This window comes from Cyclopterus lumpus, chromosome 20 (genome assembly GCF_009769545.1).
Source record: "Cyclopterus lumpus isolate fCycLum1 chromosome 20, fCycLum1.pri, whole genome shotgun sequence".
Classification (NCBI taxonomy): Eukaryota; Metazoa; Chordata; class Actinopteri; order Perciformes; family Cyclopteridae; genus Cyclopterus; species Cyclopterus lumpus.
The window spans coordinates 7,029,729-7,057,676 of NC_046985.1; the positions used below are offsets into that span (position 1 = coordinate 7,029,729).

The 27,948-nt window shown below is 42.0% G+C and overlaps 1 protein-coding gene across 2 annotated transcripts; it reads right to left on the reverse strand.

Annotated features, from left to right (window-relative positions):
- Positions 1-527: 527 nt before the first annotated feature.
- ube3c (ubiquitin protein ligase E3C) lies at positions 528-27,627 on the reverse strand. Of its 2 annotated transcripts, none has more exons than XM_034559983.1 (24): positions 27,478-27,627; positions 26,747-26,857; positions 26,535-26,588; positions 26,270-26,344; positions 24,982-25,128; positions 24,740-24,855; positions 24,498-24,655; positions 24,122-24,275; positions 23,011-23,231; positions 22,716-22,867; positions 21,934-22,121; positions 18,972-19,058; positions 18,732-18,889; positions 17,910-18,136; positions 15,136-15,240; positions 14,452-14,539; positions 12,480-12,577; positions 11,161-11,293; positions 9,290-9,537; positions 6,093-6,305; positions 3,889-4,077; positions 3,745-3,811; positions 3,301-3,431; positions 528-1,699 (listed from the first exon to the last, which is right to left on the reverse strand). In XM_034559983.1, exons 2-24 carry the CDS (start codon positions 26,810-26,812, stop codon positions 1,529-1,531), a joined length of 3,246 nt encoding a protein of 1,081 aa, XP_034415874.1. In that variant the 5' UTR covers positions 26,813-26,857; positions 27,478-27,627; the 3' UTR covers positions 528-1,528. The 2 variants fall into 2 exon arrangements, with proteins under 2 accessions (XP_034415874.1, XP_034415876.1); XM_034559985.1 differs by having other exon boundaries at positions 27,564-27,610.
- Between the last annotated feature and the right edge of the window lie 321 nt (positions 27,628-27,948).

Below are 27,948 nucleotides of genomic sequence, written 5' to 3' on the forward strand. Positions count from 1 at the left end.
TACGCACTGAGGATGATTTATAACGCCCTGCATTAACTTTGTCAGTTATAATCCATCACACGGTAATAGTCTTACATAAATCTCATAGTAATTGAGATGAATCCCTCATTTCAATGACAAGTCTGGTTTTTAAGACCCAATTATCACTTTGAGTTCCCTGGCCCAGCGGATATGAGGGGTTCGGGCTCAGAGAAGAAGCGGGGGCAGTAAAGTTGGCTGTTTCAGCGGGGAGGAGAGGATGGAGGGATGGACTCGGTCCAAAGAGGGATGGATATCTTACTGGGCTGTACTGCATCAGAGGGCAGCTAGATTTATGCCAAACGCACACAATCTTAATTTGTGCTCAGCCCGATAATGCATCTCAAGGCCAGAATACCTCTGCTCAGTGTTTCTTAACTGGATGTTTCTTTAATTATATGTCAGAGGCCATAAAACTCAGGAGGAGATTTTCCCACAAAGCACTGTTTTATGTCTTGGTCATTACTGTAAATTACAAGCAACAAGAAAAGATACTTATGGAAGGAAAATGCAAAAAGAAAAGTGGGTTTATTTCCGTACACTCCTTTTTTCACCCCGTTGGTACACTGATCATTTTTGTGCACGTTATCAACGTGACGTGGTTGGTGCTCCCAAAGAGCAAACTTCAAGCTGCTGACCGGGGAAGAGATTGTTCACCTTAGCGAGCATGTGTGAAAACACGAGGCGCACCAAGAAAAGAAAAAACAAACCTGTACAAATACTGAATAAATGAATAATACAAGAGCAATTGTAAACATATACATATTCACAAATCCATAATCATATAATACTTTCCTCAAATTTAGTCCAGCAATATGAGCCATTTCCACACTTCAGATGGCGTGTGTGTGTGTGTATGTGTGTGTGTGCGCGTGAGTTACGGTATGGTTATCGGACACAACGGTTATTTCTCGTGATAATAATCATAGCAGAAATCGCAAAAACTGGAGTATCGATGACCTCTACATGTAGATACATGATGGCTATGCACCAAAAGCTCCTCCACCCCTGCAGCCCTTGGCACACCACAACGGTGGCTTTAGAGTCCCTCTGTCGTTATATTGCCTTTTTATGCGATGCCACTTAATCTTTGGTGAAAAATAACTGCCCGTTCATGTTCCATTACACAAGAGAGCAGCTGCTACTCATGTCTCAGCGCATGTCCTGCTAAATTCAACCCCCATCGCTGTGATTAAACATTTAAATTACTTAAAAGCAACAAGGATAGATATATTAAAAAAAAAAAAAAAAAAAAAAAAAGGCTTCCTACCCCGCTTCATCCTTGCACCCCTTTTGCTCCAGTCTGTGTGTGATCATTTCCTCGGCTTGGCACGCACACACTCATACACACACAAACACAGTAAATCAGGCAGGTCAGTGCATCGTTTGTTTCCCTACTCTCTCTCTCTTTTTTTTTTTGTGTGTGACTCTGAACGGAGTCCTTTTCTCCCAAGCCACTTCTGTGGCGGCAGTCCGTGGATACCGGGGCAGAGAAGCCTGCGGCCCCTCCTCAGCTCAGCTCGAAGCCGGCAGAGGACTCGATGGCGTACAACAGCTTGTTCCTCATCAGGTGCTGGTCGCAGAACTCCGGGAGCTTGAGCAGGTTCATGCACGTGCTGGCGGTGGGCAGGCGCTCCAGGTCGTCGCCGCCGTTGTGAATGCAGAAGGCCGGGTAAAGCTCCTGTGTGCAAACGTAAGCGGTTAATAAGCACCCGACAAATAAAAATCGGAGGCGTTCAGAGACAGACGAATAATGAGGCGAGAATCAACTCGTGTCCGTGTGACGGCCAAAGCAATCCAGATTAGGCAATAAATGTCACCTTCCACAAGGGGATAAATGTTAAAAGAGAGCCATTAAGCGTTCAGCTAATACAGTGCAAATATAAATTTTGGAAATCAGGTTAGCGCTTGAAGGGTACTGAGTGGGAAACGGGCCCACGGTTTGACCCTCGGATGAGACACTGAAGGAATGGTCATTTCATGTTGTCTATCTGGCATTTTTTTTTTTTTTAAATCAAGCGTCCTTGTGATGAGGCCACCTCATCTGTAGACTGTGACACTGACCGTTTCCATCACGAGCCAAGCTGACAAAATAAACTCCTCCACCCTGATTTCATCCTGCTATTTAAAAGTTAGCGGCCATACTCGCCCGATTAAATGGCCCTTCAGGGGCTTAGCTGTAATGACCCCATTTCTCTGACAATTACCGTATTAAACTATCGTTGCTTATTGAGAAAGCGCCATTACCGCGGCTATCATTTTGGAAAAAAAGAGAGTTTCCATCATCTTTTTTAAATGGCTTCTCCTGACAGAGCTATTTCTCCTCTAATGAATCCTGGGCCGTTTCATGACAGCTAATTAAGGCTTAGCTGGCTCAGGCTGAGGGCCGGGTCAGGGGCCGCTCCCCCACGAATTACGGCCCTAGCCTGCCCAGAGAAGAGACAAGGATCTACACACGGGCCAAAGACAAATTGATTAAATGAGATGGGAAGGCAACTCTCAAACCCTGAGAAAAAGTACTGCAAAGGATTTTAAGGAGAGTTTTGTTCCCTTAGTCTACTGCAGAACTGCAATTCGGTTTTCTTAACTAATGACAGTCATAAAGAGTACTAAAACCAATCATATGATGATTACAGCTTCTGGTTAGATGGAGTAAGACACATAAAAACTCTTTAATGGCCCGAGCAACACGTTCTGTCTCCCTCCCCCATCTCAAACTACCTAAGTGTACCACAAATCAAGTCAGTGAGAAAGTGAAACAGCTTCCAATTAGGAAATCATTTCAGAAATAGGAGCAATAATGATTCAGCACTGCTGAAACAATGTTTAGACGTACGTACGGGGATATCGTTCCCTTGTGTGGTCGTTTTATAGGAAACTGCTGCTTTCTGCCATGTCACACAGAGGGCAAACGTTCAAACGTTCAACGTGCTACCGAGTTCTGAGCTGTAATATTTGTCCAGCCAGGATCTCCAACCAAGCCCACACATACAGGGCTGCAGAAGGAGTTCTTCAACAGAGGAAGGTCATGAACTATAAAACAACAGTGGAAGTGGAGATAAGACCTCACCACACTGGCTCGTTCTTATCGCCGCCTAATTTGAAAATGATCGTTTTGAGGGCTGTTATCAGTTCAGGTATTTTCATTGCAAGCCCATTAAGAAGGAACATTCCCTTCTCTTGAGTTTGGAAAACCTGCCAATAATGGAGGATACATGGAGTACAACATCGGAGGAAGAAAAGATGGAGTGAGGGCCGAGTTCCAGTCTGGTAAACCCTCACCTTAAATCCGAGCAGGGGAGGTCTGGAGCAGCTGGTGACAAACCTCAGCAGCTTACGCTTTTCCTCGTCTGTGAAGCCATCGACCACTTCCCAAAAGATCAGGATGACTGGGTGTGTGGCAGAGTACCCGCCTAAAGGAGATTACAATGAGGAACAATTATATTAGTCTACCCAGACTCATATCTATTAGTCTGTGAAGTGAAGGGACTCCAGCTTGGTCTGCAAGCTCTTTGTTATACGTGTCTGTTCCACTGGAGGTGTCAGGTTTTAAGGACATGGGTATTTGCTAAGCATGGAGGGTCTAAAAAAAGAGATGCTATTGAGTTAAGTTATGTGGGGAGTGTAGGATTGAGTGTGTTTGGAGCTTGAGAATATAGGGACTCAAAGTTGCTGGTGTACCCATATAAGGAACATACAGTAACTATTTTTAACATCATCTCCTACCTGAGTAGTTTGTGAAATTCTTCAGGTCATCAAGACAAATTGGCACAAGAGCCCCAGATATCAGCACCTACATAGATAAATATATATTAGAAACTTTATACGTGTCAAGTTGATGGACAGCGTTGCTCGTCCTGTGCAGCGTACCTGGATCTCCTGCTGGTCAAACATGCGCAGCCACTCCAGGTTGACCACGTTGGCGATGCCCTGTCTGAAGGCCAGGCAGTGAGGCCTGATCTGCTTGTTCAGTCTGTAGTCAGCCACCAAATGGATGTAGGCGATCCGGTTGGCTGTGGTCACAGGGATGTCTTTGCCTCCCAGCTTCAGCTCAACCACCTGCGTCAAAAAGGCTCCACGCTTTTACAAGTTTCCCCACAGTTTAGTTCCTGTATTTCACAGTGTGGCTTCGTTATATCTAAATATAACATGACTGAAGCCATACTGCATACTTTATTATGCAGATCATAGTATGTTTATTATTGTGTCTGCCGAGGGTGCCAGATGACCAACAAACAAACAAAGTGCTTTAATTGTTCCAGGTGGATTAAATCCAATCACAGAAAGGAAATTAAAATGTTTTCCAACAGCACTCTGATTAAAGGTACGGCTCAATGTGAGCGTATGTGTGTGCGTCTGTGTGTGGTTAAGTACATTTCAGTGTGTCTAAATATAGCACATCCAATGAACATCTGGTCCAATACCATTTGGCCTCGAGTTCTCCTTTCATTAGCTATAGAGCAGTTAGCACTTGATATGATGTGCTCATCTCTGTTCATAAAGCTGGGTGTGTGACGACATCATCGCGGCTGCAAGGGGGACAAAACCATCCGTTTTCCAGGGAAATGTTCCTGCATCATATGCGATATTGTGCTTTAAGAACTAAACTACTTAGTTGTACAACTGGGAGTTAGTAACTTTGGGAACAATTACACGTTCATGTCCCGTTTCTTTTATTTGGACTAGCTCCTATTTGACGTCACCGAGTTTGAATGTTTTCAAAGCAGCATGAAGCAGGTTACAGGGCTAAAAGACTGAATAGTTACCGCCTGTTACTGTTGAAGGCAAAACAAACACTGGCCCTGTAAAGACAGTTGTGTAGGCAGGGTTGTATGTAGCTCATTTAATGGACCACTTTTAGAACAATAGGAAGTGTGTAATTTAGCCTATTGTCAGAATAATGCCGGGTAATGTCTCATGTCATTATATTCCGTATTTTAATGTTGCTCTTGTGCTTTTATATACACACACCTCTATGACGTCCAACTACGACATGGAGCACAGTGGAAATAAGATCGAAACGTTGCATTTTTTCAGTCCAATAAAGCTTTGGGAGTATTGATCCAGTGTGCTCATGATCTACTCACTACCTTCCTGTATATTTCTAAAATGCAAAACGTTTTTGATAAACCAGAGCACGTTGACTGTCACAGACAATGAACACGATGTTTGTTAAACAGAACAAACTGCAGTCAAAATTCACAACAGCGATGGCAACAACCTCTCTGACGCAGTCTTGACAATAACTGATTGATAAGCCTCACAAAAGGTGTTCAATCCAGCGATATTAAATCCGATTGCATTATAAAGTAAGGCTCTCCATATGTTGTCCATCCCCTGAATTCTACGTACAGCAGGCTGTCCTCTGACGGGTAATCGTTTTCAGCCTTTTTTTCCTCCCCCCACAGTGGATTCTGATTATGTGCTAATGTAAGAGAATTACCTTCCTTATCTTGCTTGCTTTGGCTATCTCAGGAGGGCAAATGCAGGGCAGACTGCTCCCGGGTGTGTGCCTAATCTTTCGCAAATTGTTTTCCCTATCGTGTTTGCAATGCCCTACTTGCGACCAGGAGGACTACATTGTAACTCGGCCATTTCAGGTGTTGTTTGAGAAGAGCTAATACGGCCCTGAGCAAACAGGGGCTCCGGGTAGAGTGCCGGTCTGGGCCCAGGTGACTCAGAGTGCTGCTGGCGGCTCGTCTCTGCAGCCTTGAGCTTCGGAGGGGACGTGCTTAAAAGCAGCTAGTTGCTTCTGTCAGGCGTGTTCTGGGATCATTTCAGGGAGGAGGGGGTGGATGGCAGGTGGCAAGGTCAACAGAGCTGCTGTGTTCTCTGCGCTGCAGCAGAGCTTAGAGCAACCGCGGCGACGTGCTTTATCTCTCTCAGAGCTGAAAAGTGGTTCATCGTGAGGGAAATGAATTATTAACGCAACAAAGAGGAACTAAACAGGAGGAAGGAAAGATGGCTGAATGAGATGTACTGACTGGGGGAGAAATAGAGATGGAAAAAAATAGAAAAGAACATGTGAATCATTTATCCGACTCCATCCCACCCTGCCCCCCAAGCCTAGTCACCTGAGCCTCCCCCAGATCGTTGTTGACCACAGTGAAGTTGAGGCCCAGCTCCTCCACGTCACCCTCGTAGCTCTTGAGGAAGAGGAGATTGCGGTACATCTCCGGGTCCAACGATGCCAGGTGGTGGATGTCCACCTCGGCACTGGTTCCCAACAGCTTGGACAGAAAGAAACTGGCGAAAGGCAACTCCACCAGCATGTTCTCGTACAGAGCCTGTAGAAAAGTGTGGCTGTCAACTGGAGGACAACTGCAGGACAAGGATACACTTAATTCTTGTAAATTCCCCCCTGAACATCAGTCAATCAGCGCAAATGAGGAAATGCTAGGAGCATTAACTACAGCAATTGTTTATTGCTTGGGTGTCACTGAATAAAACATGATGATTAAATAACCAAGATAACTAAGTGGACTGCAGCCCGCATCAAGTGGCAAGCATTACATTATTAAGTACATATTCAAAAATCTGATTACAACAAACATTATACAACATTATATTTGCCTACTAATCTCATTTTATAGAATCAAGCGATAAGATAAGTAAATATGGTCACAACAGAGTGTCTGGGAGCAAAATCTGAAAACACAATCTATCTGAAACTCACAGGCCTCAAACTTTATAAATGCCAATTCTCACCTTGACCTCCGATGCCATTAAGAACCACAGCTGGGCCGGTGACTCATAAAACCCAAAGCTAATGTACTGGAATAGTCCGAAAAAGAGCCCGTTGGAGGCATTAAAATATACAGGTCTTTATAAATGATAGTGCTAAAAACCCTGACCACATCAGCTAAATGGATTATAAATCTAGAGGATTTCCATAATGCATGCATCTTAAACACACACGCACGCATAAATCACGGCTATTTTCTAAACACAGGTTAATTGCCCAACTTCAAACATTGTCTATTTTTTATGCAAAATAATCCACTTAGTATTTCTCTCGTGGCCGGTGCTCGTTTCAGAACATATGCGCCGTGTGGCCCCTTGAAACCTATCAATAACACTTATGCCGGGAAGAGGCAGCAATAAGTATATGGAAAAAAACCTGTAGCCTTATTTTTTCAATGCCACACACTTTATTTATGAGTGTTTATTGCCAGAAATTGTGCCAAAATGACTGAATTAATTCTTATGGCCCGGGCCTTTTAATATAAGTGAGTGCAGTGGCAACGCAATTAAAGCGGATCACGGCACCATCAGGTGGAATAAATTCCAACAATATTGCAGGTGCATTCTGTTAACTGCCAAATACATTCCTTTATTTACAGCATTAAGAATCAATAAAGTTATAATGCCATTCAAACGCATCTCTATTAATATGGGGTGCCAACCTCACACACCTCTAAAGGAAACTATCAGCCACTGGAGATCAGTGAGAAGTATGCAGAGTAAGGCAAGAGGAGGAGGAGTAGGAGGAAAAGGAGACTTTCCTCACCCTCGCAGTTTACTGTGGAGAGGCCACTGCTGATGAGGTTGGAGGTTTTGTACTAATGAGAGACGAATGAGGCACAAAGAGAACCTCCTGCCGGTCATAATACATAATGAGAAATGCTATTTTGACATGACCATGTCAGCAAACACTCAAATCAAGAATAAATGAACTCTTCAGTCTGAAGTCTGGAGGGATAGAACCACAGGAGCAAAGAAACCTGTTTTCACGTTTCACCATTTGTGGCTTAAATCTTTCTGCTTGACAGGTGGGTGGACAAGTGAGGAAGAAGGATGATGGCCGGCCTCTATTCTGATGTTCAATCCCATTTCAGTGAGTACCCTAGACAAGCCACTCCTGCCTGTAATACATCACCTCCACAACAATGGCACGCCTCGGACATTAATTAACAATATTAATCTCCTGTGTCCTTTGAGCCGCAATGTGCACTGTGCACACTGCAGCAGTGGTGATGCAATCCCAATCTATATAAACGGGTGCCTTTTATCTGGGCTATAACGGCACTAAACAAATATCAATACACCTCTCAGATGGCCATTCAAACGTCCATTTTTATGGTGAAAGAGGAACTTAAGGTAGGGTTAATTGAAAGTCAAATTCAAATTAATTTCCCCTTTCTTAATTGCCTGAACCATTAGCTATTAAGAGCACAATATCTAGGGAGTGGGGGCGGAGAGCTTCCAGCTGCTGATTGATCATTTATCACTTTTAAAGAATACAGAAGAAGGAGAAGGAGGACGAGGACGAGGATGAGGAGAAGAAGAAGAAGAAGAAGAAGAAGAAGAAGAAGAAGAAGAAGAAGAAGAAGAAGAAGAAGAAGAAGAAGAAGAAGAAGAAGAAGAAGAAGAAGAAGAAGAAGAAGAAGAAGAAGAAGAAGAAGAAGAAGAAGAAGAAGAAGAAGAAGAAGAAGAAGAAGAAGAAGAAAAAAGGAGAAGGAGGAGGAGGAGGAGGAGGGAGTTACGATTCGCTGATAAGTGGACCAGACCATTTCGGACCGAGCAACAGTAAAGAGACCTGGATGTTCCCGACTGTAAAACAGATCAAAATGCTATTACCACATGCTTTGAAGGCTTATTTATGTCCCGCCTGTGTGGGCTCACTGATTTAGTGCCAGCCAAATGCAATCACTACACAAACAAGAGGTAGGAATCATCGGCTAATGGAAGCCCTAATTGAGAGGCGACCGCTTGTCATGAGGCAATTCTTCTTCGGGTTGAGATGATAGCCGCCGCCCCATCCCCCCCTAGAGGGAGGCATCATGATAAACAATCACTACCACATGCATTAAGGATGATTTAGAAACATTAGGCCCTAATAAATAGTGCCATCGGAGGAAGGAAGCGACAGAAAAACAATGCCGTCAACAGATTATGCACAGGGCTAATTGATGAAACTAAAGCATGCAAGAGTGCCGGGTTAAAAGTTCTTACCCCGAGAAACAAATGACGGCAATTTCTCTAAACATTGTCAGTTTCTAGAACAAACTAAAACAACCTCTAAATTGATATAAGCAGCGAGAGCAACCTTGACACACACAGGCTGCTAATGATTTTAAATGACGTGTTATCCGTGAAAGTCAGGCAGTCTGAGATTAAATCTCACAAATGTCCTTATTTTTTTCTATATATTTTTGACCAACAGCTATAGAATCTTCAGATATTCTTCATTGTTTTGGGGATTTTAGGGTTGTTAAAAAGGACATGGGAATATCTAAACTCATGATGCGATTTTATTTTGGAGGCTCACCTTTCCGAGGATCCTGCCCAGGAAGTAGTAATGCCTCGTAAAGGAGTCTCCGACCAGCATCTCTGCCGCGGGGTTGGCATACAGCAGGCTATCGTTGGTCGTCTTGAAGAAGCCCTGGTTGGGATTGAAGCCCGACTTCAGGAGCTCGTTGAGGAACTCACGGAAGATGCCGCCGCCGTCAATGCCAGCCTCGTCCAGACCGTGAGCATTAAGCAGATGGACTCGAACCCTTTTCTTCAGGTCAGGTTCTGATGACACAGAGCACGAGGAGGGATTTATGGAGGAACAAAAAAAAAAAAAAAGAGACAAAATAAACATCATCCAATCAGGTTAATGGTGACAATAAAATGGAACTTTATGACCAAGACCTTTTGGGATTTTCCTTCTTTACTTCACATCCATTGTAGAGCCATTTCCAGCAAGAGAATCAAGTCAAACAGTCGAGCCTTTTCTAATAGTTGATGGTTCCCTCCCCAGTCTCTCGTGGTTCTAATCCCATCCTCACATTTTACAGGCTTGGACACAACCTCAGGTTAATTTTTACCTTTTAAAAATTAATCACATCCACTTGAAGTCTTAAAGCTACTCACTTAAATGTGTGTCTGACATTATATTTAGGAAAGTAAGAAACATGTTTTAATGGAAATCACATTGGTTCGTAAAATTTAAAAATAATCCAAAATACACATTTTATCACACACAATTCATATATATATATAACGAGTATATAGTATAACTACAGTTTAACCTACAGGTATGTCGTCTTTTTTCATTTAGGATGCCGCATCTAGTGTAAATCCCTGTAAAATATAACCTCAGGTTTTATGAACTGACCCTTAAATTTAAAATACTATTTGCAAAATTGCAAGTTACAGCTGTAGTATTCTCTCACTAATTAAATTAAATCTGGCCAATGAGACATTTTTACTTTAAGCTTTTGCTTTGAGGTGTGTTTTAATTTAACACTTCCCATTTTTGAGTTTACAGGGTGTCTTAATGTGATAACAACAGAAAGCTGACAAAGGCTGATATTTATTTTACATAAGTATAATTATTCAACCAGGAAATCCATAAATGTCTATTTTTGGTTTGATCTCCCTTTATTTATTTTTTTTACCATCACTGCCTCAGCGTTATCCAGTTGATTTATTGTACAATTCAGAATTACATTTTTAACTCCAAAGTATTGATCTAATCTGATCATTCCTGTAAATAGAGAAAATGGATGAAAAATGTAAAAATAGAATTCCAATACCATTTAAATCTCCCCTTGTTTTGCAAAACAAACATTGCGCAAGGAAGCTCTTTCTTGACCTGCAGAATATTGAAATCAAATTCTATAAGAGGTCATCTTTCAGAATAATTAATGTACAGTGATAAATCAAGGCAGCGATAACTTATAGACACATAAATGATATAGATCATGTCTTCAGCCCAGGTCCCCTACTACTCTTTTTAATCAGATTGCCCCCACTGAAGTGCCCTTTCAAATTCAAACACAAAAGAGGTGACTTAAAATAATTGATTCAGCTTTTATGTGTTCCATTATAATAATCGGAATCACAATTATGCTTTACCGAAATTCAATACGGCACAAGGAGAAAGCTAACCTTCATCTTTAATGCTAACGGGAACCTTTGAGATTGTATAAAGCATAAGGAGCAGATCAGCGTCAGAGTCAACATCTGCTACTGCGTGCCTTCTCTCCTCTCGTCATCTTGGAAATAAATGAAGGGAAATACCACTGCGACACTACGTCAAGTGTATTGGCCATGACGTGTGCATTATTTGTTGTATACGTGAGGTATTTGACACAACAAATAAGGCATACGTCAAAAAGCATTTCATTGAAACTGTGACGCCAGCCGTACCGTTTTCTGGAGAGAGTTTATCGTAGGCATCTTCATAGATGTAGTTGCGTCTGATGGTGACACTGATGCCATCGGGGAATGGCCCGTCCCCCTGCACGTCCCGTTTGTCAGCGTAGATTAACCTCTGGAAGATCTACAAGACAGATGTTAGCCCGGTGGCAGGGTCAGTGACAAATCCTTTGAGTTGTAAAAACGTTTAATTCCGAGTATGGATTGAACTATATATCACGCATCCTTTGTCTTTGATCAGCATTCATGTTACTAGTTTAGAGCCAAAGAGGACAAAAATTAGGTGGGAAAAGGGAATAAAAAGAATGGTGATCAAAAAAAATAAAAAAACAAAGAGGCACCACTAAGCAAGGACAAGTAAGATCAAGGCGGGTATGAGACACAATTAAGCGAGAAAAACAAAAGCATAAGGACATTATCTGTACCACTATCCACGCATCTGACTAGACGCCAAGTGGAAGTTTGCTCAACATCCTGTGGATAGTTCTGGCAAAATTAACCATTGTTACCCCAATAGTACACAGGATGAATAGTTCATGGCGTCATCAAACTTGCAGTCATTATTTTCTTAACTATTAAATTGTCAAATTAGTGATGAGGACTACAATGTAGTGACTGAATCAGAAGAAAATGGCTTCAATATGTGCAATAATCAAACTAATTAAAGCAATAGTCCATAAAACTAATTTGTTCACACGTAGGCCTATAAACAAATGAATAAATAAATAAATAGACTGCAGCCTTTGTCAACATATAAAATAAAAGACCAGTCTGTCTGTAGACCTCCTTTGCTGCGTTTCAGTACCCGGGACAGCGCCACACCGGCACATGGCCTCTCTCCACACAACAAACAGTGCTTTCCGTCTAAGAATAACTTTCATAGACGGAATATTTCTTATTGCATGTGTTATCTGGGATTTTTGGAGTAATGCATATATAAGAAGAAGAAGAAGAAGAAGAAGAAGAAGAAGAAAAAAACAGGCTGCATTTGAAAACTGTATTTCAAGCTTCGGGTCAGCCTTATTTCATAATAAAACTGTGCCCAAATATCAGTCACATAGCTTGGAACAATTATGCATCGCCATTATGTTCTACTGTAGCACTGTTCCACTTCCAAAATACGATATTAGATGTATAATTGCATGAATTTTTTTGCATGTACAGAATGTCGATGACACGCTTCGATTTGAAAACCCACTCATTCTGACGAAAACAACCATTCTTTGGAGGGCCCTGAAATATTCCGTCCCAATGCAGCACACAACACCTGCTTTGTTTTTGTGGTTGAGTGCAGGACTGTGGTGCATTACCTTAACTCGCTCCTCGAAGGGAACCACAAAAGGGAGCTCTGTGAGGATGGCCAGATGTCTCTCTTCAGACACAGACAGCTGTGGAGGCTCTAAACCAACTGCGGAAGGAACAATTCAACACGTCAGAGCGTTTCCCCATCACTCGTTCTCATCTACCCAAACATGCAATAGAGAGTGACTTAACAGACAATTATTCAAATGAAAATCTTTGAGATTATGGAGTGCTGAAGTCCTAAAACACGGACATTTTCACATTAGTTTCTTCGTCTCATTTTTTGTTCTGGGGATTTTGTTTCTATGATCATTTTCAAAAGGCGGTTGCTAAGAAGCGGCTAAATGTGACCACGGTGTAGTTAATTTATAGCCTAACTTTAGCTTTTTACTTCTAACAATTGAAAAACAAACTTCAGGGTTTGGCCTACAAAAATACGTCATCCCTGCAGCACTCTGACTTTTTTTTAATGCGCTTATTATTAAAGTATTAATAACTACTTCCAAAAACAACACGTGGACATGATGGTTCCATCGTAGAAAATAAATGTAATTTAATAGGAAAATAACTTGTTTCTCTTGGCTACTGGGATTTTATCATAATTGAGTGACATTGACTCAAGATTCTTTGGTCTTCTCCTCCACAGGGTTCAAAGGTCAGGTTCAACTGCAAGTGGACAGGAATAAACAGCCTTGCTCTGGGAAACTTTATCTGGAGGATGATCCCACCATCAAGTGTGTGTAACAATCCTCCAACAGTATCATTACCCTCCTCACTGCTACGCTCTGTAAGTAAGACCCAGTCCACCGGTTACAGGCCAGCCATTAAAGACATTTCCATTCTACACCGCGTTAATTAACCCAACAGTCCAGCTGCCATCCACCTGCCGGCCTTTATCCATTATGCTGATGTTTGTTTCTGTATTAAACTCTGGGTTTAGACAGTTTAGCCCACAAAACTAAAATAGCCACAATAGCTAAACCGCTCTTAACCCTCCTCCTTTTGCGTCCACTGCAGCTCAATTATTCTGCTCAATTAGTCAATCTGATCTGCATTTTCCCATCAGGTTTCCTTCGTTGAAGAGAAATATGGCCTCGGAGTGGTCAATACGTTGCTCATTCATCAGCCCTGGGCCTGTCCATTTAAGGAAATGAGAAAAGGCCAGACAAACACATGGACCAGATGTGCCTGAGTTCATCAGGTACTTTCACACTAATTGAATGTATCCCATACATCCTCTGAGTGGGATTAGGCAGATCATACACACATTGTTATCAGCTTGTTTTCACGCCATGCTTCACAGAAACCTGGGATGAAGCCCTGCCTGCGTCACTGTATTTTCCTCTGAGTGCCTAATTGAGGTAATGAAGAGAAAATGTGGTAATATATCTTTGTTGAAACAGGGAAGGCTAATTACTTTTTAGAGTTTTTTTTGTTGTTGTGTCTATCCCTGTGAGGCGCTGTGAAAGACATTTTTACATTATCAGTAAAAAAAAAATACATTATCACTTATTAAGAGAGAATAATGTTCTAGTCCGATACTGAAGGACAGTTCAATTTGCACCCTAACAGCTTCATTCCATTTGCTATAGATAGACTAAGGAGCCTAATAATAATATCAATGCACAGCTCCATAGAATATGAAAAGCAAACACGGAGAAGGTGACTTTGGACAGCAATTAGGATAATTTCCTGGACTATACATCAGTCTGACACATGCATTACTGTATATTATTCTAAATGTTCATTCACTGCCAATGGAGTAGCTCCGTGCTATACACCAGTACGACATTTTGGATAACACAACATTATTTTTCTTCACTTATTTAAATTGTATAATATTATTCAATTTTATTGTTATTTTATTAACTTAGTTATTATTTCACTCTGTTGTACTACTATTACTTTTATTATATATTTTAATTATAAGTATTAGAGTTTTCAAGATCAAAGATCAAAACAATTAACAGGTTACACTACCATCAAGTGTTGACTGAAGTGGCCCAATGCGACCCATCCTACGCGTTCTCCACACGTGTCTCGCAGAGGGAACGTACAACTGGGTGACCTGAAAGGAAAATAAGATCATCAATCTATTACAATAAATTCCTGCCAAAGCTCTAAATATCCTCCAGCCTCCTTTTCATGAACTTTTCCACTTGTCAGTTGTTGCTTCTGGACCTGTGCTTACTTGCTTGTAAATTCATATTGTTCATATGTATTAATTTTTTTATTTATCTAGATGGTTCTGTTCTGGTTTTAATCTGTGTGAACTACTTTGTCACTTTTTTAAAAGGTGTTATATAGATTGCAAATTTAAACTGGATAGCTAACCAATGAATGTCTGTCCCGCCTCTCTATTTACTTAAAAGACCTCCTCCTTCCTCTAAACAGCTGTTCACGTCTTCAGGGCTAATGAGAAATGTGAAAAACTTGGTTAAATCCTAACCAAGATTCAATCTCATTTTCGGGGGAAAAATCTACAGAAAATCCATAATTCTTTGAATATTTACTGACTTTAACCACTGTGTTAAACTCTTAAACTCAAGCTTTGTGAACGCAGCTCTAGATTATTAGGTTTTCACTTATTCTAAATCGACCATAATAGCACATCTAACAATGAACAAATTAAAAATCCAAACAGCTGTGATGACAGTCAGTTACCTTATCTGCGCGGATGTTGACCTCCCCAGAGAGCCAGTGACCTGATGGACAGAAGGGTCGTCTAATGTCGCGAGCTTTCACCATCTTCACCAAGTTAGTGATGACCTGCGGAGCAGATCAAACACAAACAGGCACACATCACATTAACAGCTCAAACTCAATTAGAGGCACACGAAACCCCCCTTCATTGTCAGATGAAGAATTGTACATTTAAAGTACTTTGCAGAGTAGAGAGCACAACACTGCTGTAGAGGAGTTTCTGTGTTCAGGCTGTTCAACAAGACGAGGTGCCTTCGCTCAGAGAAGGGAAAAAAAGCAATTTGAGAATTCAGCCATTAGTTATAAAAGAAAAACGACTTGTGCCGTCCCTCAATGTCCAGCCTTGTTAATTACTGGTGAGGTCTGCTGCTGACATCAGCCATCGGACAGAGAATGCAAACGGTCAGGCAGCATCGGTTCACTGCAGGTACCAGCGTGGCTCTTGACCGGCCTGCAGAAGGCTCAGGGTTGCAACGGTATTTCCCTTTGAAATAATGTTGTGACTTTGTAGGATGCACAGAGCCATTTCGGGTGTGCGTGGTAAATAGAAAACGGACTTTCTAATCTTCAGACAAATCAAAGCAGCTCTGCACCAAATGTCAACATTCACCCATTTACACCCATTCATACAGCGGCCGTCAAGCAAGATGCAAACCTGCCAATCGGGATTTATAACCAATGCAAATCCACGTACACTCGTACACTGATGACACGCAGCCATCGAGCAATTTGGAGTTCAGTATCTTGAGGATACTTCAACATGCAGACTGGAGGCTGGGAATCGAACAGCCGACCTTCCGATTAGAAGAGATTCACAGCTTCACAGGTGATCATTGACGTAGGTTAAAATTCTGTACTCTGAAGTGGCCAGTTTGCTTTTTTCTGAACTTCTATTGACTTGCATTTGCTTTACAAATGAGTGATATATATCAATTCTCCAAAAATAAATAGTTTTTTGGTAAACAATAAAGAATGTGAATATCAACTTTTCCCAAGATGATTTCGATGCAGGATTGGACCCTTCCAGTAGCACGTTTACCTTCCGGTTTGAGCCTCCTTGGACTGGATATAATGGGCTCTGCTGATGCTATGGCTACCGCTAAATAACCGCATGCATGTCGTTGCCTGAAGATTCGTTAAGGGAGATGTTATGTCTGCCATAACAGTTACAGCCAGTCTATTTCCACATAATACCCAGCATACATTATTTCAATCGAAATGTGCTTTTCTAAAGCAGGCTATTTTCATAGAGCGACAATCAATCTCGACCAATCACTGCCAGGCAGTGTCCGCAATAATGGCGAGTGCAAAATGCTGTAAAAGGCGCGTGGCGATGGGTTTGGAGCGGGCCTACCCCTTGACTCTGGGAATGAATAAGCATTCCTTAATTAGCCCATCGGGTTAAGTGCAAGCCTTAATGGGCCTTTCCCAAACTCCAGCGTGACACCGTTCTCCAAACATGGCCAAGAAGAAAGTTCCATTAGCAATATTAATACAAGCTTAGTTGATCATTTTCATTCAATTAACTTCTTTCAATTAAATAGATAGCTCGACAATGGAGGTGATAAAAGATGGGGAGGGACGGCTGATGACACGAACCAAACATTAGCGTGTTAAGGGTCAGCAGCGTTAAACCGACTGTAAATCCAAACCGTTCAATTTGGAAAATGCATTTCCCCTGCTCCCCACTTCTTTAATGGGTCGTTTTAGCTGACAAGAGGCCTTTAAGCAGATTTTTTATGAATATTTCTGACATGCTCTTCACGTATTTGCCACCTTTCGCAGAACACCAGTGTTCACTTTTAAATCCTTCTGTCAAACACTAACAGCCAAGAAACTAAGTTGCTTGTTACCTTGATAGAGAACGGCGGGGAGGAGACGGGTGAAATGAAAGGCAGGTGTGGATGAGAAAAAGAACCAAGGAGAATGAAGTTAATGCTGTTTGCTGCCTCATTACTTCTGGGTAAATAGCAAATGGATGACCTCCGTGGCAGCGCTCCATCTTGTCTTTGCCTGCTCATGCATACATGTTTGATTTCCACTAACACAGGCAAGGCATTAGGTCACTATGGCTCAGCGCACAGAGAGGCCTCGCAAGGATGATCCCTAAGGTTAATTAATGTGTCACATATCATGGTGCATGTTTTTAGGTATCAACAGAACAGTATCGTCATGAGGTAATATGACTCTAATAAGATGGAGTGGCTGGTAGCTTAGTTGCCACAGAGGTCAAATGGTTTTGCATGTTTGTCATGTGTGACCACACGTGTGGCACAATCTGCCAACTGCTTTTTTGTAAATACTGTACCCATGTTTGGCACTGCATGGAAAAGAAAACATTTTTTTCCTATTACTCAGGCCCCTGTGTGTTTGAATTGAAAAAGTGTGAGTGCGCGCGCACACACACACACACACACACCCCCACACACACACACACACACACTTTAAAGACATTGCAGAGAGAACATGAGACTAGCACGTTTTTGTTTGTTGTTTTTTTGAAGCCGCCTCTCGATAGCACTAACATGTTTTCCCTAATAGAAATCATCCCCCGACCGCTTTCCGTCGAGCTCAAACTTAGAAACGTATTCATCAGTTGAATTCCTCAGACAGCACGGGCACCAAAGACAACAAATTGTTTGCCGTGCGTACTAACCAAACATCATTTACTTGACAAATATGAAAGCCATATGATGCACCTTCAGCTGTAACAAGCAGGCAGCTTTGTAGTTTACCTTAAAGAGCTGTACCCAGCGTTTCTGCTCGGCCTGGATCCGCTGCTGAACCGCAGTGTTTGTCTTGACACCCACACTGCGGAAGGCAGCCATGTACTCCTCGCGGTGCTCTGTTTTGGTCTCGGGGTAGGCCAGCTTGATGATTCCCAGGCACGCGTCCCTCAGACAGCGAGACAGAGTCACCAGCTCCGTCAGCGTGAAGGGCATCATGGAGGACTGTGTCTGACCTGTTGAGAGGGAGAATGTCCTCAGTCTTTTACAGCTATTTATTTTCACATTTACATGGCGGCAAGACAGCGTGTGACTGCTGAAAGCAACTGGCGATTATTATTTTTTGCTAAAACCAACAAATGAGGGAAATGGGAGGCGATAGAAGAGTGTGTCCACAGGATAAGCTGCTCCAGTGGGATGTGTCCCAATTAGACATTCATAATACCCGGCGATCCCCCAACAATGTATGCATTTGTCAGAAATGAGTGAAAAGCTGAAGAGTATTTATATACACACAACTATTAGCTATGTAAACATAGAGTGGCGTAATGCCGTCCTGAGCTTCCTCCATGTGTTGTAATCCGAGCCTCCCTGTGCTTTATTTACATAGCCAGGCGAACACTAGTGCATGCTAGTCTCTATTGTGCTCCCCTGGCTAGCTAAAAGCCATAACTCTGCACTGCACATATGACGGTTACCACACTTCCATGACAACGCTGTACCCCACAGCGTTGTCATGGAAGTGTAACGCCCACTCGTATGGCGCCTCTGCTCTGAATATTGTATTTCAAACATTTAAGATCCGGTTAAACAGGTGACAAAGTTAACTACCTTCCATTTCGTGACCGAAAAACTCGCTGTCGTGCACGGAGATGAGCGAGTGGCTGAAGAGGGAGCTGAAGAGATAGAAGAGGGGAATGATGCGGTTGGAGTCCTCGAACGACATGGGAGACCCTCGCGAGATCAGCTGTAGCAGCGGCACCATGGAGCTGATAGGGCAGGCAGAAAGTATGAGTCATATGCTGTCACACAAAGATAGATTTGCCAATAATCTGCTTCCAATTAGCTTACCCAGTGATCATTTTTGTTGTCATGGAAGTGATCAGGTGCCAGAGATGCCTCAGGAAACGTGCATTGAAAGCTAAACTGTACAGAAGTCTGAAGAGAACAGAGAAGCAGAGACACACATTAAATGTAAACATGTATTTTGATTAAGGATGCAGCTCTCATCAACAAGACAACACGAGTGAGAGAGCTATTTTAAGAACAGTAAAATCCCTTTCCGGCAATCTGTCTGCCATGTTGAGATTGTTAAATTAGCCCAGTTAACCAAAGCACCCATAAGGTTAACCAACATTTCCCTCATAGAATGTTATTCGTCTTTCTCTCCCGTTTTATACCTTGCGAGGGCCGAAAAAGAGATTAAATGAGCCATTAAGCTTTATTTAGGCGAGGCACCTTCCATTAGTAAACTAGTTGCTGGCGAGGATACCCAGCTCGGGTCATAAACAGCCCTCTGGCTTCCTGCTGGAGCCCCATTTAACTTAATGGCAAGGGGAGCATGACAATGGAGGACGGAGGAGGAGGGGAAGCCTGGCCCTCGCTGTGACCCCGCAGCGCCAGCATGCTTCCACACTCAGTGAATTACATGATAACACTAAGGAGGGCCCACATACCTTGCTATAGTCACTCTGCACTCAACGGGCTGTGGCACCAAGGTGTGAAGCTGCTCTTTGTTCAAGTGTGTGTGTGTGTGTGTTCCTAAATTGCATGGCTTTTTACACAGAGGGTAAGTACAGGTGACAATAATGTGGTAAGTAAACTAAAAGGCAAAATAAAGTGCCCCTGCATATAATAGACCCTTGTGTAAGAGTGACAGTGCTGACACCTATAAGGATGCTTGCATTTAATAGGGCAGCATCATGTTTCCTCACTATAGGAGAGGAGTAAAGGTCAGTGAAGAAGAAAAAAAAAAAGAGCTAAGAGAGTAAAAGGGAAGAAAGTAGAGCGAGAGCAAAAGGGAATCCTACATTTGCTGAATATTCTCATCTCTATGTCAATGCTCAAATTCCCATTGCACCATTCAATCTACCAAAACCCATTCAAAACTCCTGAGATGGAAATGAGCATTAGGGGCCGAGTGTCAGATAACCCTCAATACGGCTTGAAAAATGGTTTGTGCCGAGCACACACACCATCTGTCAGTGCTACAAGGCTCAGGAGAGAAGCGAGGAGTAGTGCAGTGGGCTCATAACAAGTGATGCGGGTGTTTGATTGAAATGGGAAACAAAGCACTAAATGCCAGCTGACAGGCTGATTTACAGCCTGAGAGAACCCAAACCCCCATTTCAATCATGGAATGAACCACTAATAAACAAAGTCAAGACATCAAAAGGGGTTGCCTCTGCATGTGTGTGTGTGTGTGTGTGTGTGTGTGTGTGTGTGTGTGTGTGTGTGAGAAAAGCAGCTTGATGAATCACAACCCGATCATTTTATTTTACAGTAATGAAATAATCTCTGTTCAGCAGTAGAAAATAGCAGCGGAGCTCGAGTCAGGTTTGATACCATAAAGACTCAACGAGCGAGTTTCCACCTAAATACACATTTGTTTAGCAGACTTCTGTATTAACACGATCAACACCATTATCTCATGACAACACAAAAACCACAGCTACCATTCAAAAGTAAATGAAGGACCAGAGCTCATCTGCGCTCACTTTCATCCGGGCGAGCCCCGTTAGCAACGGAGTGCGAAAATGTGTCGAAACCAAACTATCAAAGGGAAATTACACCAAATATCCAGCACTAAACAGAGTGAAGTTACACTGTGCACACAAACCTGGGCAAGTACAATTAGCAAAGTAATCAAAAATAGGTTGTGGGTCCTGAATCATTGTACAGCTTTTTAAGTTGTCCTCTAAAGAAAATTAACTTCATGAGACATTTTACATATTTATTAAAAAGGCAGTGTGCCGGGCTGGCTGGACGACTGGCCAGCTTCTCTTTTTTTTTGCTGTAAGAGCAGTAAATCAAGGCAGGGATGCAATTTGCTCCCCTTAGCCTCTTGTAAAGCTATCCCGTCCACTCCCGCAGTGATTAATCTTTCTCAGTGAGCTAATTATTTTGTACAGATATCCAATAATGATGGAAGACGAAGGGCAGGATTTATGGTAAAAGCGAAGAGAAGGAGGAAGCCGTAAAATAAATAAAATAAGGGGATTGGGGATATAGACTGAAATTATTCTATATTTTCTTCAACCATTTGTAAGCAATACTTCAAAATTACTTGTTGACCATTGGACTCGAGCTGCATGTGTTCAGTTTTTTATTACTGAGGAAGCACATTTATGCTCATCTTTTTACGCATCTTCAAGTAGAAGAGAGTTGCAAACGCGTTATGGATCTTTATACATCGGCATCCCCACGCCGCACATTTAAATCAACTAGCAGCAACTGGCCCCACTAATAATTAACTAGAGCAGGTTTACCATCCACGAAGCTGAGTCTGGATCACCTCCCATCAGTCAATGCACCAACCCCCCCCATACCACCTCTGACATCCTGGCTCTAATGTAATCAACCTGAGAAGGGGTAATTGCCCTCATCCAGAACTGACAGCTTTCCTGACATCCCTGCTTCCTTAGCCAGTTGTAAATGCCAGTGGGCGTAGACCGCTGATAACTGCCTGCCTCACTTCACCGTTATTTATATTACTGCTTACAGCGCGGAAACACATAAAGACACAGTTTTCCTCTCAATCAGGTAGGTGTGCAAACAAGCTCTCCGAGCGCAATGCTGATCTCGACAAGACCTGTAATATGTTACCTTATTAAATAGGATGGCATCTCTTTTGTTTTCATGTTTGGATTCAGAAACACCGCGGGACGCACCTTGGTTACAGTTACAAAATGTACAACACCAAATGTATTTAGGGAAGTATGCCTACAGCCTCTGCTACTTTTGATGAATATACTAGATACAGTTTTCTTATCATTGCCCTGATAAAGTAACAATGGGGTTCATGTATTTGTACCTGACTTTTGGCACCATGAGGCGATGCTGAACCATGAGTGTGTGACAGATGGATGCCATCATGGTGAAAACCTCCTCGCTGGCCGAATCCCTCCACACCAGGTTCAACAGGGCGTTAGTCTGATGCTTAGTGTCCAGCTTGTGGACACATTCCTCTGTGATCAGCTGCACAGAGATTCTGCTGTCATCCTGATAGAAAAGGAAACACATGTGGGTTGGAAGACTGGGAAAAACGGAAAATGATTTGTGACACAGTAAAGAAATTAGGAAAATCACATTTTAGAAATGTGGTTAATTTGTATAATTATTTGCCATTTTCATCAATTGATTATAATGGTCAAGAGCATCAACCTTAATTTGGGTCATCAAGCTTTTTATTAAAAATGTAACAATTTAAATTGTCCACCCATAGAATTTATTTTACACATACAGACTATTTTCTTTGGGGTGTTTGAGCTGTGCTTTAATTGTAATTACCTTAACACTTACTTTTATTATATTTATTAATATTTCTAACAGTACTCCAACATAAGAATGAGACAACTCTCATTTGCATATTAAACAGCTGTAAATTAAAGGGAGGAGCTGCATTTGAGACACAAGACAAAAAGGAGAGGATCTTTGCAAAAACGAATTATCTTATCTTCATAACCGTGGGAAAATAAAATGTGATTAATCGTTTTGATCATGTGCCCAATTTATCAACAAAACTAATATTGCTTCTAATCTTTGAAATATATTACCATGTTGTGTGTACGTACATACGTTGTGTGTGCAACTTACCTGCTTGAATGGTGGATGGATGCCAGCGTCATCGTCGTCCTCCGAGTCGCTGGTAACTTCCGGCCTGCTGCTGCCCTCCGACACGGGCAGCAGCGGGAGGAGCGTCTGCAGAGCCCGGAGGTAAAGCAGGAGACCCTCCTCTGATAGAGAGCCTGCCAACACACATCACCATTACTGTATTTTTCCTATCTTCATCTCTATAAATCAGAGTTTTGACTTCACATGAGCCCTATGTATATGTGGGGTGTGCAGTACACACATTGGCCTGTGTGCACACATACACTGCATTACCCACCTAAACAGTTCTCCCCTGCAGATAGGACAAAGTAAAACAGCCACGGCGCCTGGCTCTGTGCTGCCGAGGAGGAGCCGATGGTGACCTGGAGGGAGCTCAGGAAGGCTTCGAATGGGAACGAGAGACGGACGTCCGACAGCGCCGGGATAAAGAAGTGAAAGATCTGCTCGGTGAACGGCGGAGAGATGAACTCCTTAGTAAAGGCTGCAAATACAAACTGCCTGTAGGACGACAAACAGACACGAGACAAGTAAATCAATTACATGAATCATAATACTGAATGTTCACACATGAATTAGCTAAGACGAGAGGGTGTTGTAACGTCACTCTGCTCTTTCTGCTGTGCGAGTGCTCCAATATTGTGTCTCCAAACAGAGCTGCTTTGTGTGGCCCAGTCACACACATCTGGTGGGCCAAGTCAGATAATTAGCTGTGAAAGTCAGTGTGTACACAAGTCTCTCTCACTCCCGCCTTGCTTTTCTTCAAAGAAGAAAAGAAGTCGCCTGTCGTTTGTTATTAAGAATGTCTGAAACTGAGGGTAAACAGCTTGATATTCTGCACTCTGGTGAGCGAGCGAGTCTGGGGGCCTTTTATGGCTTGTTGTAAATTGGTCTCTGCAGCAATTACTGCTTAGACCACTGAGTAGAGGGGACAACAACTTCTGTTTGTCTGATCAGTTTAATGGATGCTTTTTAAAGAACTCTCAAGGGACAAAGACTTTCCTTTCCTGCTATCATGCCTCTGTCTTTTCTCTGTACGCAAAGGGCAGCTATTTGGGACTGTGTCTTCAAATTTATGTTGATCATTAAGTTATTATCATCCTATTATGTGATACTCTATTAATAGTCAATGGTGGGAATTTGCTTTTTCGCCTCCTCCAGGGGAAGGTCACACAACAAGGTAATTTGTTTTTGGTGAAGAACTTAGTAAGGGTGGCCCATGAATGAAAACTAATGAATTTGAATCCATAATTATTTGTATCGTTTTATTGAAATAAAACTTTGTCATGTACGTTTTGGTGTTGAATTTTGCACACCACATAGCCAAAAGGTTCCTGCCACCATCCGTGTTAACACCCTGATCTGAAAGTTACTTGAGTCTGGTGATGTACCTTGCGCCTGTTGTGCAGGAGGAGTAGGTAAAGTGCAGAGGTTTGAGGATGTGCTCCAACAGTGTGCTTGCCATAGGGATAGAGGGAGCATCACTGTACTCCAGACTGGAAGGGAGCCTGTGATTCACAAGAATATACAGCGACCTGTAGTATCCTGAGGAGAAAGCACAGATTGAGACAACAATTCAAAAAGGATGTCAAGACACAAGCTCATTTTTTAAACCGCTTATGATATACTTTACACAAACATAATATGCAGCAAATGTTCCTGTTTGCAGTAACGAGTGTAGAATTGGTGCAACGATTAAAATAAGACAATAGTCATCCATTGAGTGTTTTTTTTATGTAATGTCCATGCTGATTATATTTGACATACCTGTTTGTACCATATAGTGCAAAATCTGCTCGAGTAATGACGCTACATAGTTAGCATCTGGAATAATGGGAAGATAGGTTTTCTCTGAAGAAAATATTTCTAGCATCCGCATGGGAACCGTCACATTTAAACTGTCGTCCTTGCAGTTCTGTAGGAGTCTGGGGAGACAAAACGAGGTACAGGTGAGATTGTGACAACAACTGCAGATAGGAATCCATTCTTGTTATCTTTGGGAACTGTACCTGCAGCAGAAGCCTAAGATCCTCTTGATCTGAAACATACATGTCTGTCTTTGTGGGCCCACCAACAGTTTCACAAACTGACTGTTGTGTTTCACCAGGTTCTGGCACAACCATATCTGTATGAACACACAGACAGACAGCATTTGTAAGATGTACATCAGACTTCTCTGACTATAATGTAATCTGTGAAACAATCAATATACTTGCAATTGAAGAGCCTTAAATATATATGTAATTCTCACCAATCTATGTGCATCCACACTTTGTCTATAGAAAAATATGAGTTGTCTTGATAAGAGGCAAAGACCAGGACCGTCCAAGACACGTGAAGCTCCCCCTCCCTGCGTCTGGCCGGCGCACTCGTCAAATCTGGCTCTCTGGATCGCATACTGGAAGAAAAAGTTAAAAGGTCACATACTGCAAATGCTTTTTTCACACAGACTTATTTGAATAATATCACACATATAACACACTTGCCTGGTTGGGATAGTCAGCCAGAGTTCATATTTTCAATGGCTCAACGGCTCAACAGGTAAGAAAATAGTACCATGTCTTAAAAGACATCACAGACCAAATGCTTTTACCAATAAGCAGAAAAAAGTACTCTCTATGGGACTATGGTTATGACAAATGCCTGGCTTCCATTTTTATCCATCAATCTAAGACAGTAATCAGTCTTGTTATGAGCATTGAATTTAAGCAAACTGTTCAAAGGCAAAGTAATGGTTTATCATCAGACTTCCTGATTTGAGGTTTGGGCACCATGCGCCAAAGATGTGCATTCAAACAGCTGTAATTAAGCTTTCAGAAGAAAGATAGACTGACCCACTGACTCAACCACAGGCTAAGTCACCAAAGCCTCTTCAAGATCATGAGAGGAAGCACCCTTCATAAGCCACCTGCATGTTAAGGGTTTCATGAGAGCTGACACACACTGTGCATTTCAATATCCATTTTACTATTCTATTTAATGTGCTGGAAAAAGATTTAGTTTGTCCAAAAACTAGTATGTCAAATGCAAACAATACCAAGTTGTCCTTCTGCATCCGGTTGCATTTTGCAGTTTGCGAGCCAGCATGTTTTTCTGACTATTTCGAAGCACAAACCTCTTTACAGCACATATACAGTATGTGCAGGAGGGTCAAAGTTCAAGGTGCACTGTTACGACAATGTAGTATGTTCCAATTGAACGCATACTGCATGCAACAGCACGTACGTAAGGGCAGTTGCAGTATGTACTAAAAGTAGAAAGAAAAATATTGAGATTTGGAAAGCAGAGACAGTGTCATTGGAAGTTATCAAGTGGGTACATCTCACAGATGTTAAGTAAATTTAGGCTCACAATACTCAAGCTAAACCCCTTATGTTAGTTAGTTACACAAACCAGTACCTACAGATTGTGGTTTTCCTTGTTCCTCCATTTCCTCTAATGATACAGATACAATTTCTGATTACAAAACTGAATATTTGATTCTTACAGTAATAAAAGAAACCTTATAAAAGAGGGCTGTCCAGTGCTTGCGAACTTACCTGTTGTTTCAAGTCTTGGTAGCCACGTATGTAGGACTGAATGATAATGGAATTCTTCAGTCGTTTTCTTTCATCCTAAGTAATAAAAGCACAAACCTTAGAACACACAATCTTTGACCGTGAAACCAAAATAGACTAATACCAGACAATCTTGAAATTTAACTCAATATTACTCTTTTTGGGCTGCATGCATTTAACTTAAATTGATAGGGCAACATGACTTAAATTGATAGTGCAACATGGTAGCAAAACTGACAAAACTCACCTCTCTTTTTCGTCTTTCTTCTTGAGTGCGGTGCAGCAGAGAAGCTTTCTCCTCCTGAAAAACAACACAAGAAACCCTGAAAACACTCGAAAACAATAACATGCGTTATGATTATCGCTGAAGCACGGATATGATACATTTGACTAATTATTTGTGAAGAACAGCAGGTATGTTGACACTGTTTAGCCACCGATTCATTTCACTCCAGTTACCTTTTTACTTGCTCCTCCAAGTGATACATTGGGTCTTGTCTTGAAATCTCCCTCAAAGCTAAACATTGTTAGATTTTTCCCATTGACTGATTCAGAGGTTGCCACGAATTTCTGAAAGAGAAAATGAAACGGCAGTCATTATACAACGTTAATAATTTAGGGAGGAGCAAACACTGAAATTAAATGACACACAAAATCAACCGATGACTCGTGTCTTGGCTTCAATTTAATAGCAATTAACTTCGGCTAACGCTAATCGATTCTTCCATCATGGGAGCAAGTGCCTTGCGTTTGCTGTTTGGAATTGATGTGACAAATAAAAACCAGTCGTGAACGTGAAAACGTGGGCCACGTTTGAACGACAAGACCGGAGGTTAACTTCAGCTCGTTATCCGGCTGACAGCTTCAGTTTGGTTGCAACAATAGTTAGCTAGCCGGTTAACTTAGCTAGCTAATGACTCAGCAGCTGTCAGGAGCTAAACGGAGCCGTTTATGTGATCTGACTCCGGGCAGCTACGGGGACAGCACGTACCAAACCATTTATTGATGATGTGTCGCTGTGCTGCTTCATATATTTGTGAGAAACTTGATTTTGTTGCCGTTACAGCTAGCTAGCAGAGCAGCTAAACACTGAGGAGAGGCTAACTTTCCGGGGGGTGTATTCCTCTCCCTTTTCTTTCTGACATCGGGTCATATTACAGGAGACTCATCTGAGAATTAGAAGCGTTTACCTTTGACTTTTGATTTATGGAGTGAGACGGGGACAGTAACTCTGAGAAGGCAGTTTAGGTTAATCCAAACGTCAAGTTTTCTTTACCTGCTCTCTCTCTCTCTCTCTCTAGAAATCAACACAACACAGGGAACAGGGAACTTAACTATTTCCGGTTCCGGCTATTCCGAGGACTTGATTGGACGAAACTCATGTCAATATACCGAGCGGCTTAAACCCGCCTCTCACCGAGATGCATGGAGAATGTTATGTAAGTAGTAAGGTTAAAAAGGGTACACTACGTTAAATAACTGGTTTCATAATCATAATGTTATTGTATTTTCTATTGGACACCTAATCACATACATGCTTGTTGGTGCAATATTGTACAGGTTATTTTTTACCACTCACAGCGTGTATGCATCTCCTTAAAGTTGGTTATGAAACATAGAACATGGAGTGGATGCATGTGTATTAGTGAACCTGAACATTT